This window comes from Procambarus clarkii, chromosome 23, assembly GCF_040958095.1.
Source record: "Procambarus clarkii isolate CNS0578487 chromosome 23, FALCON_Pclarkii_2.0, whole genome shotgun sequence".
Lineage (NCBI taxonomy): Eukaryota > Metazoa > Arthropoda > Malacostraca > Decapoda > Cambaridae > Procambarus > Procambarus clarkii.
In genome coordinates this window covers 13550253-13571873 of record NC_091172.1, presented here as the reverse complement: position 1 = coordinate 13571873, position 21621 = coordinate 13550253, and the positions used below count along the sequence as shown (strand labels likewise).

The following is a 21621-nucleotide window of genomic DNA, read 5'->3' as shown; positions in this document are numbered from 1 at the left end:
CTCTTTCATATCCCACTTACAGAAGCTTTAACTGATACAGTGTGTTCATTTGGAGCCAACATTGGTGCAGATATTCCTAGATTTTTATAATATATCCAACAAAATTACAAAAAACACTCCTCCATCTCATGACAAATGGAAACAATGGGACGAAATCTGTGACGTCACATGGGTAGGAGGCGCTTAATTGGTGGCTGATATGGTCAGTTGACAAACTAGGCCCATCTCCCACCCACACCCCACCAGCACCAAGCAGTGAGGCCAGGTGGGCGCTAGCATCAGAACTTTATCGCTCATTTTTAACCGGATCGCTCGCCTCGCCAATTAATTTTTTTTTTTTAAACAAACCCAAAACAAATAACAGGCATATCTGGATAAGTAGTGTTCAGGAAGCATGTGGTCATCTGTGTGTGTGTTTTATATAATATATATATATATATATATATATATATATATATATATATATATATATATATATATATATATATATATATATATATGTCGTACCTAGTAGCCAGAACTCACTTCTCAGCCTACTATGCAAGGCCCGATTTGCCTAATAAGCCAAGTTTTTCTGAATTAATATATTTTCTATAATTTTTTTCTTATGAAATGATAAAGCTGCCCTTTTCACTATGTATGAGGTCAATTTTTTTTATTGGAGTTAAAATTAACGTAGATATATGACCGAACCTAACCAACCCTACCTAACCTAACCTAACCTATCTTTATAGGTAAGGTTAGGTTAGGTAGCCAAAAAAAGCTAGGTTAGGTTAGGTTAGGGAGACGAAAAAACATTAATTCATGAAAACTTGGCTTATTAGGCAAATCGGGCCTTGCATAGTAGGCTGAGAAGTGAGTTCTGGCTACTAGGTACGACATATATATATATATATATATATATATATATATATATATATATATATATATATATATAAAAATATACTGTATATAATAATGTGTATATATAAATAAATATAATAATTTTTTTAGATAGAATTAACAGTTAAAATGTTTTGTATGATGTGTTGTTTTGTCTTGGAGTGAAGAATTTCTAGGTGCAATCATTGATCATTAAAGGCTAGTTGTAGAGGATTCAAGGGCACTATTGAGAAATCACCCTAAATTGTAAACTTAAATTTTGTGTGAGAAATATGCATCATACATAATATTCACACGTGTTTACCGTTATTAACAGTTTGTCTCGTTTTCTTCATCTACATTACAGCAGTAGAATGATATTTAAGAGAACTCTTGAACTGTCCAAAAACATGGAATTGTGGATATACCGAGGCTTTAAATTTTGATAATATAAATTGTAATGTGACTCCTCAAAGAACCAGTAATGCATTCTTGATGTGTGGATTTCTTTATTCCATAGTGAAAGATTCTACTGATGTTGTACTTCAGAGACTTCATCTTCTAATAACATATTTCCCATGTCTGTTTCAATATAAATCGAAAGCCTTCTTGGCATACTCTATATTTTGGTGTGATGCACAAAATTTAATGTTGGTGTAAAGTAGTGATACCCCGCCCGCTCCTCCACATATCGAGAGTCTGTAATATTACATACTCCAGATCCATATTGCTGACAAAACCTTACCTAGCTAATCCCTCTCTCAATCAGCTGCCACTAAATATTGATCATATTAGATGAGACATCAGAAATTAGGTATAATTTAGTGTTTAATGGCACAACATAATTAGATATTTTGTGATAGCTATACTAGGTCAGCTGACTTTAAATATAGTTAACTGGTTTGGATTAATGCATGTGAAGATGTGCATTTATGTATATTATAAGTGATTCATTTTACATCATTTATTAGTGGTTCTCCACCCTCTGGAAGTGGGAATGGGGTAAAGTTTTTGATAAACACACATACATACATTCACATCTTTGCATGCTTTTATATATGCACAGTTTTATTATGTTTTTGGCCTTAAAGTCCTCATTTATATTAAGCTTATAGAATATATAATAGAATGAGTTGCTAGTTCATATGCAGTTGTTAAATGCCACTAGATTATTTTTGCCACCCATAGTTGAGACTTGCATTAGCATTGCTTATTTTGCCTGGCATTCAGTGAATACAACTTAAATTTATGCATTAGCTTATTGTTTTGAATATGAGGAATTTTGTATGTAAGGAAAGGAGTTGTATATCCTTCAGTTAATATGCCAGAAGTCCTTTTAGATATTTAAGATTTTAGACGACAACACTGTCAACTGTGGATTCAAAATTACAAAAGGAAAACTAAAATTGTATTAGTGCTACCATAACGTGCTAATAATTTTCTTTTAACATTATGACCAATAGTTAATTAATTTGTTGTTGAAATTGCAACTAGATACTGTTTTATGGCTTATTTTATAGGACAGTGTAACAAGAGGTGATGGCAATGTGTTAGCTATGCTTTAAATTGTACATTAATGGTTTACACATTCTAAAATCTAGCATGTCATTAGGTGTTTTATACATTTAGGGATACATTATTGAAAATACAGATTGTCATTCTTATAACCATGCCAACACCTGCTCACCTAACTGGAGAGAACACATCAACACAAGGCGGGGGTGTCTTGTGTACCATTACAGCAGTGTCATATGAAGATTTCTGCTTTTGTGTCAATATCAAGAAGATCCAGGGCTCATATTTTATCATCAATAGATAAGAATTGAGATTTCACTGCCTTCTTTATAGACACAAGAGTTGGAATCTTCATGTGTAATGGAGTGTTCTTACTACACTGCCTCTATATTAATAAGGTCAGGTAACCAGGTTAAGTTGCCAGGCTCTGTGACCTAGTGGGGGTTGCCAGGTCACGTTACCAGTAACGAAGTCAGGTAGCCAGGCTCTTGAAGGGGCCAACACACAGGTAAATGAGTGGTATTTATCTGTAGTAGTGAGAATGTCTTCAGTTTCTCTTGCTGTATTATGCTTTTATATTAGAATTTAAGGAACTGGTTTTTAATTGCAAAATAGTCATGTTTTCTTTGTTAACTTGACTATCAAGAACATTAAATTATACCATTGTTCTTTAATTACAATTGCTAAGGCATATTAATATACAAATTTAAAATTTTATTCTTTTTTACGTTCATTCCATGCATCTTTTCTTGTGCAAAAAAATTGTCTGTGTAAACCAAGTTTTTTTTTTCTGTTGACCAGTTCCTTAAAGAGAAGACTTGGACATTCTCTGTCATTTTTGTTGAAATGCTTCCTTACTAACAGTTTACCTGCAGAAAAAATAATAACTCTTAGGAAATATTAAAAGGAGATGCTGTTCTTTATCTTGGATATTGGTATTAGTTATAGGCATCAAATTATAATTACAGTATGCTAATTTAAAGGGCAAATAAAGGGACTGAATGATATTGTGGCACAGTGGCAGGCTTTTACCAGAGCAGCACTAAGCCATAAAGTTAGTTATTAGTCATTGCCTAAATAGTGTTGCCTATCTTGATTGCCAAATACTGACCATAGTTTATTGGTTTTGGATAGTTCTCTCAAGCTGATTGGAAGGGTTGTGTAAGACATTGCTGTGAATACTACTCCCTCCCTCTTTTCCTTTTTTGTGTGTAAGCTGTGTGAGTCTTCTGTGTATGTTCCCAGTTGTCTTTGTGAGGAAGTAATGTGTTGTATTGTTGGATATTGTATTGTAGCCAACTAATAGCTGAATAACAAAACAATTTCCCTTCTGATGAACCTTGTTTATTGTTATTCAAAATTTAACAAAGAAAACATCGCAGAAAGTTGCACTTACATTATGAGTAATAGAAGACACCTGTGAATGTTGATGGCATAACTAGGGAATTGCTTTTGTTATAAAGGAAATTGATTAGGCTTTAATATAATAGATGTGCAAAGTAATGATGTATTGTGAAGGTGAGGTAACTTAACATTGTTGGAATTGTGCAATTGAGACAGTTTAGATCATTAGTGGCCTTTGCAAAGCAGAGGTGTAACCATGGATGTGAAGTATTTTAGCTGTTCTTTCTGGTCTTAATTTGTTGGAGAGGAACATGGATATGAAATGAGGTAAATTTATTTATTTTCTGGTACAATTCCAACAATTTTTTTTTAGGAATGGATGAGTTGTTAGGTAGAAAATGATTTGCAATATAGTAAGCTAACAGCATTGCACCACTTTGAATATTTGGGGTGAATACTGGACTGAAAAGAACATACAAGAGTGTAATAGTACTTGCTGAAGAGATGGTAGGATATTCCTGGAATGGGAAAAAGTTTATTTTGTATATGAATATAACTAAGGATGCAAGACACTAAGAGTAGTGTATTTAAAGGCAGCATACTTAAATAATTTTCTTCACCTGCCCCTGACCAAAAATTGGCATGGAGTTGAGAAATTCAGTAAAGCTGATACCGAATTAATGCCATTAAGAATTGCTGTTGTATTTATCTCACTTTTCTCTGATGTTGTCTTTTTTTTCTCTCTAATACTACTAGCAGATATATTTCTTAATTTAAATACATTTAAATTATTTTCTTCGTCACTGTTATATATTTTACAAGTCCATAGAAATATATGCACTGCTGTAGCTGGCATACCATCTTCATCTCCACCACTATCCTTCTGTCTCACCACCACCACCACCACCACCTTCACTAGTCTTCTGTCTCACCACCACCACCACCTTCACTAGTCTTCTGTCTCACCACCACCACCACCTTCACTAGTCTTCTGTCTCACCACCACCACCTTCACTAGTCTTCTGTCTCACCACCACCACCACCACACCTTCACTAGTCTTCTGTCTCACCACCACCACCACCACCTTCACTAGTCTTCTGTCTCACCACCACCACCTTCACTAGTCTTCTGTCTCACCACCACCACCACCACCTTCACTAGTCTTCTGTCTCACCACCACCACCACCACCTTCACTAGTCTTCTGTCTCACCACCACCACCACCACCTTCACTAGTCTTCTGTCTCACCACCACCACCACACCTTCACTAGTCTTCTGTCTCACCACCACACCTTCACTAGTCTTCTGTCTCACCACCACCACCTTCACTAGTCTTCTGTCTCACCACCACCACCACCTTCACTAGTCTTCTGTCTCACCACCACCACCACCACCACCACCACCACACCTTCACTAGTCTTCTGTCTCACCACCACCACCACCACCACCTTCACTAATCTTCTGTCTCACCACCACCACCACCTTCACTAGTCTCCTGTCTCACCACCACCACCACCTTCACTAGTCTTCTGTCTCACCACCACCACCACCACCACCACACCTTCACTAGTCTTCTGTCTCACCACCACCACCACCACCTTCACTAGTCTTCTGTCTCACCACCACCACCACCTTCACTAGTCTTCTGTCTCACCACCACCACCACCACCACCTTCACTAGTCTCCTGTCTCACCACCACCACCACCTTCACTAGTCTTCTGTCTCACCACCACCACCTTCACTAGTCTCCTGTCTCACCACCACCACCAGCCTCCTGCCCCACCACCACCTCCACCACCTCCACCACTAGCCTCCTGCCCCACCATCACCACTAGCCTCCTGCCCCACCATCACCACTAGCCTCCTGCCCTGTCACCACCACTAGCCTCCTGCCCCCTCACCACCACTAGCCTCCTGCCCCGTCACCACCACTAGCCTCCTGCCCCGTCACCACCACTAGCCTCCTGCCCCGTCACCACCACTAGCTCCTGCCCCGTCACCACCACTAGCCTCCTGCCCCGTCACCACCACTAGCTCCTGCCCCGTCACCACCACTAGCCTCCTGCCCCGTCACCACCACTAGCCTCCTGCCCCGTCACCACCACTAGCCTCCTGCCCCGTCACCACCACTAGCCTCCTGCCCCGTCACCACCACTAGCCTCCTGCCCCGTCACCACCACTAGCCTCCTGCCCCGTCACCACCACTAGCCTCCTGCCCCGTCACCACCACTAGCCTCCTGCCCCGTCACCACCACTAGCCTCCTGCCCCGTCACCACCACTAGCCTCCTGCCCCGTCACCACCACTAGCCTCCTGCCCCGTCACCACCACTAGCCTCCTGCCCCGTCACCACCACTAGCCTCCTGCCCCGTCACCACCACTAGCCTCCTGCCCCGTCACCACCACTAGCCTCCTGCCCCGCCACCACCACTAGCCTCCTGCCCCGCCACCACCACTAGCCTCCTGCCCCGCCACCACCACTAGCCTCCTGCCCCGCCACCACCACTAGCCTCCTGCCCCGCCACCACCACTAGCCTCCTGCCCCGTCACCACCACTAGCCTCCTGCCCCGTCACCACCACTAGCCTCCTGCCCCGTCACCACCACTAGCCTCCTGCCCCGTCACCACCACTATTAGCCTCCTGCCCCGTCACCACCACTATTAGCCTCCTGCCCCGTCACCACCACTAGCCTCCTGCCCCGTCACCACCACTAGCCTCCTGCCCCGTCACCACCACTAGCCTCCTGCCCCGTCACCACCACTAGCCTCCTGCCCCGTCACCACCACTAGCCTCCTGCCCCGTCACCACCACTAGCCTCCTGCCCCGTCACCACCACTAGCCTCCTGCCCCGTCACCACCACTAGCCTCCTGCCCCGTCACCACCACTAGCCTCCTGCCCCGTCACCACCACTAGCCTCCTGCCCCGTCACCACCACTAGCCTCCTGCCCCGTCACCACCACTAGCCTCCTGCCCCGTCACCACCACTAGCCTCCTGCCCCGTCACCACCACTAGCCTCCTGCCCCGTCACCACCACTAGCCTCCTGCCCCGCCACCACCACTAGCCTCCTGCCCCGCCACCACCACTAGCCTCCTGCCCCGCCACCACCACTAGCCTCCTGCCCCGCCACCACCACTAGCCTCCTGCCCCGCCACCACCACTAGCCTCCTGCCCCGCCACCACCACTAGCCTCCTGCCCCGTCACCACCACTAGCCTCCTGCCCCGTCACCACCACTAGCCTCCTGCCCCGTCACCACCACTAGCCTCCTGCCCCGTCACCACCACTATTAGCCTCCTGCCCCGTCACCACCACTATTAGCCTCCTGCCCCGTCACCACCACTAGCCTCCTGCCCCGTCACCACCACTAGCCTCCTGCCCCGTCACCACCACTAGCCTCCTGCCCCGTCACCACCACTAGCCTCCTGCCCCGTCACCACCACTAGCCTCCTGCCCCGTCACCACCACTAGCCTCCTGCCCCGTCACCACCACTAGCCTCCTGCCCCGTCACCACCACTAGCCTCCTGCCCCGTCACCACCACTAGCCTCCTGCCCCGTCACCACCACTAGCCTCCTGCCCCGTCACAACCATCACCACCACTATCCTCCTGCCCTACCACCAGCACTATCAACCTGCCTCATCACTACCTGAATTTTTATCAAGGAAAATATTTGCCACTAAATTCTTATCTTTTCATATATCTCTTTATTTCCATTACATGCTTTGGTACTTGTAGTGTTGTCAGTTATTGTATATTTTCTCATTCTTCAATTTGTTAACCATTTATTTTCACTTCTGTTATTAATGCTATCTCTACTTTTAATTAACCAAGTGTTGATGCTGTCAGTTATTTCTGTTGTGAACTGAGCAGTCCTGGCACACCTTCCATCACCTTGTCTACTTCTGGATGTATTCTTGTATATTCTGTTCTGATACACATCTTTCCTAAATTCCTCCACATTGGTTTTTCACTCAATTGTAAAATGAAGTTTGTCTAGCAAATCTATGTAAATGACTTCATTGGTTCATGAGTTGATTAATTATAATGGTTCATGCAAGAGAGAAAAGCTGTGTGTTTGGAAGTTGTCATCCATAGTTACTAGGTTTACAGAACAGCACCTCCTCCAAAAATATTAGTGGATTGTTTTTGGTAAATGGTTGTCTGCATCTTTGTCTATTGTCAGTGAAGCTATTTTCCTAATTTCCCCTCTCTTTATTAATGTAGGTTACATGTGCCTTTTTTTTTTTAGAGGGTCTTGTGCTTTTGGTAGCCTTTTGCTTTCTTGCATGCTTCTTAGTTGTTGAGCTTTGCCAATGTCACACACACACTTTCTTTTACTTTAATTTTTTGTTGTACTTTATTTTATTTAACTCGTCATGTATCAGAAAGTCAGTCATGCATGCTCGTAAAAAGAGAATAGCAGCATTAATTTTTTAATAATTTTTAAATGAAAATAGCTGTCATTAAAACTTTCCTATTATCCTTTTTCTCTACCAAAATGAATGCAGAGTTAAGTACAGTATTCTTAAAACTTCATTGATGGTCCTAGGCTCCTCACAGTTGTTTGTTGAGTGAGACTGGCATGTTTGCTGTAGTGTGTGGTGCATGTGGTGGTGTGTTCTTGCAGTGGGGAGAGTGGTTTGGAGGGCTCTCGTCGCTCTTCCTTGGACCACCCTTATGCAGTACAGTTACGGAGGAGATCCTACGTAGGCCGAGATCCACGAGAGCGAGCCTCCCGAGATCCACGAATGGACTTGCGCAGAATGAGCCTATACTTGGAGCCTGGCACCTGGCGTTCTGCTAACGATCCTGGAACACTACCTTCGACACCCCCACGCCGCATCTCCATGGGCCCAGACTCTTTTACACAACCTTACAGGATGACTGACTCGCTTACTGAGATCCAGAGTGATATCCAGCGTTTGTCTCACCAGCAACAGCAGATTCAAAGCCTTATGCACAATGGAATGAATCCACCAAGCAACCAAGCTATTCATCAAGCACCACCACATGGTCAATTTTATCTTCATGACCAGGTTAGCTTATTTAGCAGTGTTAACTTTTACTTCATGATTAGTCTAATGTATACAATTATTGGAATGTAAGATGAGAGCAGTGACAACTTGATACATAAAATTTAGTAAATGATTTTGAATACATTGCACTATGTAATACAATTTTTGTCTCTCGGGTAGTAAGTGTTATTTTCTATTTGCTTATACAGTACTGGCAGTACCACCAAAGTATGGAAAAGGGCTATTATTCTCTCCAGACTTTGCTTTGACCTTTGCATTAGACAGCTTAAGGAAGATGTCCAATTCCTCTAGAGCTGTGGTAAATTGTCACAGCTCTAGTTAAGGAGCTGGCAGCTTTCAAGTTAACTTACAGAATTCTTCATTAAGATGACATAGGCAAAGGTCAAAGGAAAGTTTGAGGGGAATAATAGCCAGTTTCTATACTTTGGTGGTATAAGCAAGTAGAAAATACTACTACCCAAAGACCGTAAAAAATTATGTAGTGCTATGCAGTGAATTAAAGGAATGTATGGTAATGAATGTTAAGTAGATCTGGGAGTGGTTTAGAAATTGGTAGAGGATTGCGAGTGATTGGTGGGATGAGGAATTGGGAAGAACAGTTAATGACAAATGAAAGAAGTGTATCTTATGGATTTAAAGTAAGAAGAAAAGAGAATGAAGGATATATGATTGATTGTAAAAAGTAGATTTAAGTTCATGGATTACAAAACAATAAGTATGAGTTTAAAAGGTGGAGAACGAAATATATAATGGTTAACTGTTTTGTAAACAAAGATGTACATCAGTACTTTTGACAAGAGGGGCAAGATAAACATCGGAGAAATTTAACTGACATAGAAATTAGTTATAGATGGAGAGGACCTAGTCTAATCTGTGAAATTAAGGAAAGCAGTGCTGTTGTGAATGAGATTGACTTTGCTGGTGTGAGGATGATGGTAAAGTATATGATAAGATGTCAATGAGAGAAAAATGCAACAGTGCAAAAGTTAAAATGTTGACAAGCAGTAGTAAGAAATGTATAGGGAACATTTGCCAGAAGACCTAGCACAGTGACAGTTGAAAGTGCGCAGCAAGTGGGCGGTATCTAAATATAAGTGAGCACAGGGAGTAAAGTGTGCCAAAGTGTGATTATTAAATGTCTTAATTAAACATATCTGAGAAATTATTTTATTTTGTGAAACGGGTTGAGGGAGGTATTTGCAGTGAGGGTGTGGCGAAGGCATTCCATTAGATCCATAAGGTGTTTAGGATCTTTATGGGTCTAAACAAATTTAATATACTGGGGGTATTTTCTTTGAGGAATGCTTTTAAGTGCATGTTAGGGAAAGAAAATTGTTGACAATAAAAACTGGTTAGGGGGATAGAGACGAGAGGGGATGAGGTTTAGTATTGCACAGGAGTGATTGTTCCAGGTCTGAAGTATAGCATGCGTGTGTGAAACGTGCTCTCTGAAGTATTTTTAGAGCAGTATAAACTTTGATGTGAGGTGCTTATGTATTTGGAGGATATATCAACTAAGGAATGATAATTATGAAAAAATAACGAGTGGAAAAGCTGTAACTCATAAGATTGAGCAGTGTGTAATTACCCAAGTGTAGTTACAGGATGAGAGCTATTCTCGTGGGGGTCAGTCTTCCCAGTACTCTGTCATATAACACTTTGAAACTACTGGTGGTTTTGGTCTCCATCTGCTAGGGTTATACTGTAATGCAAATGTATGGTGAATATTGAGGAAAGCATAATTAGTAACTTTGAGAGTTGGGGCAAGAAAAGGAGCCTGAGAACATGGGTATTTACTAAATATAACCTAATTGAACCAGTAAATTATTTTGTAATGTACTGAATAGAGTACTTTACATAGTACTCATGAAACGACTGAAATGCTGCTGCTGATATTTTGGCGGCATGAGACAGCACACCGCTGGGTTCATGTGATGCATGCAATAATGGAAGGAGGTTTGACAATATCTTTTTCTCATGAGAGTTGCTAATTGCTCCATGAAAGTGAGACACAGGGTAGTGATTTATTCTGGTAATTGTTTCCAAATGACAGCTGGTAACAATTGTTCTTACTTCCAATATATCATAAGTATTATTTAACATAATGATATATACACTCTCGCTTAGATCCTTCTCCTTGCATACTCAAGATACTCCTACTTGCTGGCATCCCCAAATGCTGGCCCCCTTCATACCCACATGCCGGCACCCACCATGCCCACGTACCGGCACCCACCATGCCCACGTGCCGGCACCCACCATGCCCACGGGCCGGCACCCACCATGCGATGCGTCTGCATTATTGGAACGTCTGTCGCCTTCCAGTGGGGCTTACCTCCAGTCCTTTCTAGGACTCGTTGGCACTCTTCCATCCTTCTTGTTTTTCGAGGCTATTTCCAATTTTTCATTGTCGCCTCTTTCCGTTCTTGGTTTCGACATTCCTATTCATAGTTACATATTCATTGTTGGCACCCTCCCCGGGAGTCGTGTGGTGCAGGCCGGACCTCGTGTGTCCTGCGCAAGCGCAGGGGGTGATTGTTTTGTTCTGGACGGTGTAAGCATGTGTCAGTGCTCCACGCATTTCTGGGCGGTACACTGCTCTCGCTCCTTCTCTCTCTCCAGTCATCGCCCCCTGGATATTGGGGGAGTTCTGGGTTTTATATGTGGTGAACTGCACAAGCGTCTCTGGACATGTTCTACTAGCGACGCTCCAGTCTGTTGCACGGCATCGCTGTAATTACCTAAGTGTAATTACCTAAGAGTAGTTACAGGATGAGAGCTACGCTCGTGGTGTCCCGTCTTCCCAGCACTCTTTGTCATATAACGCTTTGAAACTACTGACGGTCTTGGCCTCCACCACCTTCTCACTTAACTTGTTCCAACCGTCTACCACTCTATTTGCGAAGGTGAATTTTCTCATATTTCTTCGGCATCTGTGTTTAGCTAGTTTAAATCTATGACCTCTTGTTCTTGAAGTGCCAGGTCTCAGGAAATCTTCCCTGTCGATTTTATCAATTCCTGTTACTATTTTGTATGTAGTGATCATATCACCTCTTTTTCTTCTGTCTTCTAGTTTTGGCATGTTTAATGCTTCTAACCTCTCCTCGTAGCTCTTACCCTTCAGTTCTGGGAGCCACTTAGTAGCATGTCTTTGCACCTTTTCCAGTTTGTTGATGTGCTTCTTAAGATATGGGCACCACACAACAGCTGCATATTCTAGCTTTGGTCTAACAAAAGTCATGAACAATTTCTTTAGTATATCGCCATCCATGTATTTAAATGCAATTCTGAAGTTAGAAAGCATAGCATAGGCTCCTTGCACAATATTCTTTATGTGGTCCTCAGGTGATAGTTTTCTATCTAGAACCACCCCTAGATCTCTTTCTTTATCAGAATTCTTTAAAGATTTCTCACATAATATATAGGTTGTGTGGGGTCTATGTTCTCCTATTCCACATTCCATAACATGACATTTATTAACATTAAATTCCATTTGCCAAGTGGTGCTCCATCTACTTATTTTGTCCAGGTCTTCTTGAAGGGCATGACAATCATCTAAATTTCTTATCCTTCCTATTATCTTAGCATCATCAGCAAACATGTTCATATAATTCTGTATACCAACTGGTAGATCATTTATGTAGACAATAAACATCACTGGTGCAAGAGCTGAGCCCTGTGGTACTCCACTTGTGACATTTCTCCATTCTGATACATTGCCTCTGATTACTGCCCTCATTTTTCTATCAGCCAGAAAATTTTTCATCCATGATAGAAGCTTACCTGTCACCCCTCCAATATTTTCCAGTTTCCAGAACAACCTCTTATATGGAACTCTGTCGAAAGCCTTGTTTAGGTCCAGATAGATGCAGTCAACCCAACCATCTCTTTCCTGTAATATCTCTGTGGCTCGATCATAGAAACTGAGTAAATTCGATATACAGGATCTTCCAGATCGAAAACCATACTGTCTGTCTGATATTATATCATTTCTCTCTAGGTGTTCTACCCATTTAGTTTTGATTAGTTTTTCCAATACTTTCACTATTACACTTGTCAATGATACAGGTCTATAATTGAGGGGGTCTTCCCTGCTGCCACTTTTGTAGATTGGAACTATGTTAGCCTGTTTCCACACGTCTGCTACGATTCCTGTACACAGGGATGCCTGAAAGATCAGGTGAAGTGGAATGCTGAGCTCAGATGCACATTCTCTCAGAACCCATGGTGAAATGCCATCTGGGCCAGCTGCTTTGTTCTTACCGAGCTCCTTGAATATTTTTTCCACTTCGTCTCTAGACACCTCTATGTGCTCTATGTTGTTCTCTGGAATTCTTACTGTATCTAGTTCCCTAAAGATTTCATTTTGTACAAACACACTTTGGGACTTTTCGTTTAGTGTTTCACACATTTCCTTTTCATCTTCCGTGAATCTATTTCCCATTTTCAACTTCTGAATATTATCCTTTACCTGCAATTTGTTGTTTATGAATTTATAGAATAGACCTGGTTCTGTTTTACATTTGTCTGCAATCCCTTTTTCAAAATTCCTTTCTGCCTCTCTCCTCACTGCCGTGTAGTTGTTTCTCGCATCTTTGTATCGCTGGTATGTTTGGGGGTTCGGCCTCTTCCTGTATTGATTCCATTTTTGTGTCTTTTGGTCTCTAGCCCTCTCGCAATTTCTATTGAACCAATCCTGTTTCCTAGTTCTGCATCTCTGTTTTGGTATAAATTTTGTTGTGCCTTTATCATATATTTCACAAAACTTGACATACATCTCATTCACTTCCTTGCCTAGCATCAAGTCTGTCCAATTATACTCACTAAAAAAATTTCTAAGGTCACCATAATGTCCTCTCCTGAAATCTGGTTTTTCAGCTGCTTCAACCTCCTTATTTTCTTCCAGCTTATAACGCATTGCATACTTTATTCCCAAAAAGACATGGTCACTTTTACCCGAGGGATGTGCGACATTTGTGGTGACGTGATACTTGTTTCCTTGGTTTTGATTGGGGAGTTCTGTTGCAAGTTCGGCTTTCGGTTTGCAATTTATTTGATCAGCAGTAATTTGTTTTGGAATTCCTACCTTTCTGGGTGCCTGACCTGGTAGATGGCAGACAAAGACTGCTTCCAATTATGCAGGGGTGTCTTTAGGCCATTGCTCCTCGTGCCTATTTGAGATTATGCTGCACTGGCATGATTTTATCATTTTGGTGAATCTCAAAGAAAATAGTTTAAGGGAGCTCAACCAAACTAATTTAGAGAAGAGTAATATCAGAGTAAACATGATCATTATGCAACCCGTCCTAATAGTAGAAATTAACATTTTGATGCATACTTTACCCAAGGCCAAAAATCGTCGTACTAGAAAATCGGAGCAGCTCGCCAAATTGAGTTCCATTTTCTGTTTTGGGTTCTCTGGTAGTTAGGATAAGGGCACTTTAGTACGACTATTTCTTGACATTGTTAAACCTTAGTAGGACAGGCTGCATTATGTATACTGAGGAAGTAAAACAAGTTTGGTTGGAACACACTTTACCAGATGAAGGATGAAAGAATGAGATGATATGGATGGAAGTTAGACGTGTAAACGAGTCAGATGAGAAAATCCCAAAGTGCAGCGTGTGTGGTCAACATATGAATTGTACTAGAAGTAGTTGTGGAAGTCATTCTTAGATTAGGTGATAGTGCCAACTACTGAGTTTAACTTTTTTGGCAAGAGAAGAATGAGAAAGCGTGATCATTTTATTACTATAATAATATTGCTATACATCTTATGTTTTATGAATATAATGAATTTATATAGCAGGGCAGCCCAGTGCGACGCATGTGGGGCCAGCAGCCTGGAAGTGATGGGTATGCATCCATGTCCCCAGCCACCAGACGTGCTCAGTGGGGGCCTGCAAGGTACTGAAACATCTTGAGCTTAGTTTAATAACTGTTAATGCTTCCAATTTGTTTCCTGGAAGAATCCTCTATCCCTTTTTTTCACTCTGCTTATTTTTGTTTTCTTTCTGCTTTGCTTTGTTTTTATTATTTTTAAGGCTATGTCAATCATGGATTCAGTTTTCATATGAAATAGATTTTAGAATATGGAAGATATATGAAAACATAATTTTGACAGATAGCAGAGGAGTAAAATTAACTCCACTGGTTAAAAGAATTTAGTATTTCTGTAGAGAGCCCCTTCGGTTCCATGGAGCTATACCACGCTGATATGTGTATATATATTAGACCATGGCAACAGTCAGTCGATGGAGTTTTAGGCCTATCGGAGACCAGAGCCAGAACCTGGCCCCCTGAAATGAGTCACGAGGAGCAATGGTGTATAGACATCCCCCATGTAGTTGGAAGCAGTCTGTCTGCCATCTACCAGATCAGGCACCCAGAAAGGTAGGAATCTCAAAACAAACTACAGCTGGTTAAAAATTGCAAACTGAAAGCCAAACAAGTAAGCAGGACTCTGCAATCAGGAAACGTGTAAACAAGCATGACATCACCACAGCCGCTGCATCACTGTCTGCGCCGCTTCCTTCTCCCTCCTCCCTGGAAGGGGGAAGGGGGCCCCAGACCTCCCATGCCAGCTACCCAACCCCAGTTCTGAAGCTGTTGTGTTGGGTGGCGATCGATTGACTCTGGCTTGAATCCTTGAGCAGTGCTGTGCCTTGTGGTGGTGTGCAAGCCAGGTGTAATTCTAGAAGTACTGGGGCTGCATGCTCCTTCCTTGGTGCCCTGTAAGTACTGCCCTTGCAGTTTGGGATTACCTTCCACAAATTGTTCGGGAACTGCCTCTGCAGGGTTCTTTTGCTGCTTGGTGATTGCCTGCCCTTTGGGTCAACTGGGTTTTTTCCTACCACTGTCTGGCCTTGGGCAGGAGGTAGTATCATCGCTGGCAGGGGCATAAGGTACTGTGCTTCTGTTTTCTAATACTCATTGTGGCCAGTTCCTTTTGTCTTGGAGATGTTGTGCTTTTGCAGAGTGTTTATTTTGTTTTGTTTTGCCTGGTGGGGGTCTGCCTGGTATAGCTTTAGGACCACTTGTATTATTTGGGTGGCCCTCCGCTAAGTCCCCGTGATTGCACACGTTGCAGGGGTTCAGCATTTTTATTTGTTCGTTTGTTAGTTTTGGGATAACCAGTTAGCAGTACCTTGCCTGGACTCACCTTAGCAGTCAGCCTAAAGGCCCTGGAAACCGCAAATGGGGTTAATTGGTCCAGTGGATGAGTCCTCTGAGTCCCATCTCGCTTTGTGTGAGTTTGAAGGTTGTTCTGTCCTCTTGTCTCAGGATGACACTCACCATTTTGGCTTCTGCCATGCTGCCTGTTGGGTCAGTGACACCTTTAACCTGGGAGTCCTGCGAGTGGAGTTCCTTGTTTGTACTCCAGTTCACCCAGTCCACTGCTATTGATATTCGGTGCCGGCAGCTTCAGCATTGCATGGTAGGTTTAGGTTGCTGCAACGCGCTAAGTTGGCTGCCTTTCTGGATGCCCCGAGGCTTCCCCGCTTTGGTTATTTGTACCCGGACTTGGGGGCGTTAGTTGTCTAGGGTCATGCCAGGGCTCATGGTTCCTTCGGTCGTCATAAGGCAGTAGTGCCAGATTTGGGGCAGGCCCCACCTGCAAAGCTGTCAGCATCTGGTCGGCATAGTGATCGCTCCAAGCATTGGTCGGGCTCTTGTAAGGGTTGTTGGCCCTTCCACAATTTGCCCCATTCAGTTGGTTTCCCATCTGCATTGATGGGGCGATGGGGGGAGGCTCATGCTGTTTGCTCTCACCTGGTCCCACGATTCGTGGGTGTTTCGGGTCGTTTTCTCCAGTCAGCAGTGGCGTTAGGTGGCTCCTCCTCCTTCAGAGGGTTTGGGGCAGGCCTTTTCCCCTGCACTGTCTGGGCGTCCTGGAGTGGGTTCACTTGGGTGTGGTCGAAACGACTGCATCTCTCGGGTGGGTTTTCTGCCCGTTTCCAGTTCCGAAACGGGACTGTGCCGATCTAGGATTCATTCTAGACTTGTCCTGTCTGAATCCCTGGGTCTTTTGCCTCTTCTTTCGGATGAACACTCTGTCCCAGGTCTGGCTGCTTTTGGATCCGGATGCCTGGATGGTGTCCCTGGACCTCTGGGACGTGTATTGTCACGTCCTTATTCATCCTGGGTTCAGGGACTGGCTCGGTTTTGTCGTGGTGCGGCGCACTTACCGTTTTCGTTGCTTTCCATTCAGCTTGAATCTGGTGCATCGTGTTTTTACAAGGCTTACCTGGATCGTGGTGATCCATCTGTGTCAGGCGCAAAGGGACAGCGCCTGACAGGCACTGTCCCATTTTTGGTGGTCCTCTTCGCTTGGTCCCCGTGAGTGAACATGTCCCGGGGGTTCAGCTTTAGAAGTTTCTTTGGTAGACCTAGGCACCGGTTCGCAGTACCCTGCCTGGGCTTCCCTTAGTGTGTAACCATGGCTAAGGGCCCTGGGAGGTGCTGAAGCTTCTTAAGCTTAGTTTAATAATTGTTAATGCATTCAATTTGTTGGAAGCTATGGCTATGGGGTCACATCCATCGGACCACATAGCCCACAGGGGCTATGTGGTTCAATGGATGTGACCCCTTAGTTCCCCCTCGTGTCCTGCGAGTTTGATGGTTGCTCTGTCCCCTTCTCTTAAGGTGACGCTCATCGGTTTTGCCTCCGCCATGCTGCCTGTTGGGTCGATGATTGTTTTGACCTGGAATCATGTGACGTGTGTTGTCTGTACGTACTCCAGTTCACCCAAGCCACTGTTAATGATATGCGGGTGCAGGCAACTATGGCGTTGTATGCTAGATTTAGGTTGCTGCAACGCGCTAGGCTGGTTGCGGCCCTGGATGCCCTGAGATTGCCCCGTTTTGCTTATAGGAACCCGGACTTGGGGGTTGGAGTCGCTTCGGCTCTAATTCTGTCCGCTATACCAGTCCTTCCCCCCTCTGTTGTTCTTCCAGTTCCCCCCCTTCCCTCTCCCTTGCTTCCGGCTCCAAAGCGTCTGAGGGTTTCAGAGCCGGGGCAGGGTCTAGTTGGTGTTGAGACTCGGGCGGTCTCGGGGGTATCTCCTGGGGTTGCAGCGGAGGCATTCGATCCTGTTCCTCCAGTTGTGCTGTATAGTTCTGACCAGTTGGCTCCCTTCCTTAGTGTTTTGTACGTCTGCTCTGGCTTTTACTTGTGGGGCTGGGGCTTTGTGGGAAACGACTCAGCCCTGGGTCCTGCTGTGGAGGTTTCCGGGGTCGGGGAGGGGTTGCTTGGGGGGGCCAAGGCCCCGTTTTGCTCCGCTTCAATTTTTGTACTCTCAGAGCGGGGCTTGCAGTTCCTCTGGGTGGGGTTTTTCCTTCCCCCTCTGTGTTCGTATAGATCGTGGGTCTAACCCTCCCTGGGTTCGGATACGTGTCCCTTCTGGTTTGTCGGTTCCGTCATTCCTAGGGGTGCTTTTCATCCCCTTTTCCTCGCCTATTTCATGCTTCTGCCGCAATACTGTTCCCTTTGTATCGGGATCCCTGCACGTCCCTTGGTCTGGGGTGTCTGTGGGCCCGTGTGTGCCTCTGTGCATTTGTGTTTCTTTGTCACGGTTCTCGTTGGTTCACGAACCTCTTTGGTACTGTACTGCACTTCTAATGTTATTGGAATGTCTGTTGACTTCCGGTGAAGTTTCCCTCTACTCTTTCTTTTGTCTTCACATCGTCTCTCCTTCCTGTTTCGACATTCCTCATATTCGTTACATACGTCTTGCTGGTGTATGTACGATGTGTGTGCATGCGACTGGTGTGTTGCATATGGTGTAGTGTGCTACATATGTACGACTGGTGTACGAACCGTGCCGCCTGATAGGCGGGTGGTGTGTTCGTACCTCGGGCACTTGGGCCGGGATGATTGTTTTGTTTCTGGGCTGTGTACACATGTGTTGGTGTTCCGCATTCTGCTCGCGGATTCTATGCCGTTTTCTCTCCAATTATCTCCGGTCCTAACCCCCTGGATACTCGGGGTGTTCTGGATTTTGTGTGGACCGATCTTCTAGTTCTTTTCTCAACTTGCGAGTCTGAGGCGGCGATGAGTAGCTCCTCCTCCGCCTCTGTACTGCGTTCACCTCGTCTTCTCCTACTGGGCATGCACCTCTGGACATTCTCCATTAAGGATGCTCCTGTTACATTGCATGGCTCTGCTGTCATGACATGGTAGTGTGTGTGTGTGTTCTGCAGGTGAGATTTTACTGTCTGGCGACTGTCGGCCAGGTGCTGGTTCTCGCTGTTTGGTGGGGGGTACTCGCCTAGTTGTACTTGCCTAGTTGTGCTTGCGGTGGTTGAGATCTGGGTCCAATGAGAGGGTAGTGTCATTGGCACCTGACAGGGGTGTTAGGTATTGTATGTTTTGCTTGGACACTTTGCGTGTGTCTTACAGTGACTACTTTGTCTGTGTCTGTGCTTATTGGCTATACTGTTGTTAGGTGCTGGGGTGGGCCTCTGTCCATGTTCAGTTCCCTGATTTTGGACTGCCCCGGCATTGTTTTGGTACTAGGTTCTTTCACTTTTTCCTTGTATCTCACTGCAAGTTTCTGTATTGTAATGCCTGAGGGAGGTTGTGAACTTCCAATCAACCGCTCCTGCCCTACTAGTTCCTTTTATTGGGACACGGTAGCTAGGATTCTGGTCCTGGCTCCAGCTTTTCTTTGTCCTGCGGTTTGTGTCCTGCGTCGTTCTCCTCCTGTATGCCTCAGAGATGCATGCGTCATTCGTCCCTGCTGAAGCTGGTTGCACTGCTCCTTTGGGTTGCGGGTTCGCTGTTTTTCGCTTCGCTTCATGCGCCTTAGTTCGTGGTGCTCGTTTTCCTCGTTGACTTCTGCCTGGGCCCTGGCTCTTCGGTGTTTGGCCTTGTTGGTCCTTCAGGGGTCCTAAGGGGAGGGGGCTTTCCTTCCGAACGGGGCATTTCTTCTCGCCCAGGTTGGTTTCTTTTCAGCTCGCCGGGATTGGGTTCCTGGTTCCCTGGCAGCCGTTCTTTCTGGTTTTTGCCAGCCTTGGTTGGGGGCGCTGCCTTCCTCGGTTTCCGATCCTGAGGGGCTTCCCGCGGCTCCGCTTCTTTTTGCGGATCGGTACAGGGTTGGTTCGTTCTTCCCCTTGAGTCTTCGCGTTTCGGGTTTTTGTCTCGACTTCTTGTTCTTGTGTGGGCGCTGGTGACTTCGTGGTTGGTCTCCCACCTGTGTGCTTCGTCTCGGTGGCAGTGTATCGTTTTCCTGGCGTTCCTTCCGGTTTTCCTATCACTGCAAAGGGTTCTTCGGACTCTGATAGGGTTGTCTTGTCTTTCTCTTCGGGGTTGTTCCAGCACCGTCTTCTGGTGCCGTGTACTGTCGCTCCATCTTGGGTGGCGCTGGCGGTGCCGCTGCAGCTTGTGTTGGGTGTTGCCGTTCCTTCTGCCCCATTCCGCTTACTGCCTTGTGCGTTGTTTCACCTCCGGCCTGCTTTTGCGCTTTTCGTGCAATCATGGTTGTTGGCCCGGGTGGTCTATTTTCTTTTCCTCGGTTTGTCGTGATCCCTTCAGTTCTGGTGCATTTTTTTTCAGGTCTCCTTCTGTTGGTGTTCACCTCTAGGAGTCGGGTTGGGGAGTTTCTGGCTCTCCTCCGGCGTCCATGTTTTTTCTGCCTCGTTTGGGCCTCGTGGTAGGTTGTTGGTTTAATGCAGTCTTCTTCTTTTCGGATGATGTTTGGGTCTGCTGCTTTCCGGAGGGGTCCTTGGGTTGCTGCTTGGTTGGTCAGGCCGGGGGTGCTTCCTTTGTTGTTCGGTTGTGGCTCTTCGCTGTTCTCTGTATGTCTGCGGCACCAAAATGCATGGACGCATTTTGGTTTGCCAGTGTTCCTTTCCTTTCCTCCTTCCTGTTCGGGGGTTCGGGTCGTCTGAAGGGTCCTTTCGTTTCATCTATGGTCTAGTTTTTATTAGGGCGTGTGGCGTCCGTCTTCCAGTTCCTTCTCTCTTTTCCTTATGTGGTGAAGTAGCTCCGGCGAGCCAGTGGGGCTTTTCCCCAGAAAAACAGCGTTGAATGTAGTGAAACGCCATTTTCTGGGTGAATCCCGGAGTCTCCCAGGCATCCCTTCCTCCCTCCCCGGTCGGCGGGGTTTTTCGCGTATTTTGACATCCAGCCTAAGAACTGAAGGTTGGGTTGCCGGCAGGTGGGTCTGGGGCTCCCCTTCCCCCCTCCGATGGAGGGGGGGTGTTGCGCAGACAATGGGGCGGCGACATGATGACGTCATACTAGTTTGCTAATTTTTGTTTGGGGAGTTCTGTCCACTTGTTCGGCCTTCGGTCGCAATAGTTTTTCCAGAATAGGGGTTTGTTTTGGGGCGCCTACCTTTCTGGGTGTCTGTCCCGGTCGATGGCAGACATAGAATGCTCCTAACCACAAGGAAGGTCTATAGGCCATTGCTCCTCGTGCCTCTTTTGAGGGGGCCAGGTTCTGGCTCGTGGTCCCTGGTAGGCAAGAACTCCATGCATTGACTGCTGCCAGAAAGATATACATATCCATTCAGCCTGGATAGCTCCAGGGAGCCTCTAGGACGCGCCCAGAAAATGGCGTTTCATTACATTCAATGCTGGTTTTTTGGGTGCCTTCCCCTGTCTATGGCAGACATGACAAAACTCTACATTTAGAGTGCTCATATGACCATTGCTCCCTCCACCTCTCTGAGTGGACCAGGTTCTGGTGCTGGTTTCTGGAAGATACACAGCCGTCAATGGACTGATGACACCAAACTAATTTGGCACATGTCAGTTTGATAGCTTCAGGGAACTGACGGGGCTCGTCCAGAAAATAGCATTTCATTTCATTTCAATTAACGCTGGTTTTTACCTCCTGCCTTGCACTCCCACTCT

At 45.1% G+C, this 21621-nt stretch overlaps 1 protein-coding gene across 1 annotated transcript in view; it reads left to right on the top strand.

Annotated features, from left to right (window-relative positions):
- Patronin (calmodulin-regulated spectrin-associated protein patronin) overlaps nt 1-21621 on the top strand; it is a 195599-nt gene that overhangs the window by 114419 nt on the left and 59559 nt on the right. Inside the window, exons 16-17 of the mRNA XM_069329901.1 lie at nt 8352-8760; nt 14567-14667. Of these exons, the coding sequence (XP_069186002.1) occupies nt 8352-8760; nt 14567-14667 (510 nt within the window). The remainder of the gene's footprint in view (nt 1-8351; nt 8761-14566; nt 14668-21621) is intronic.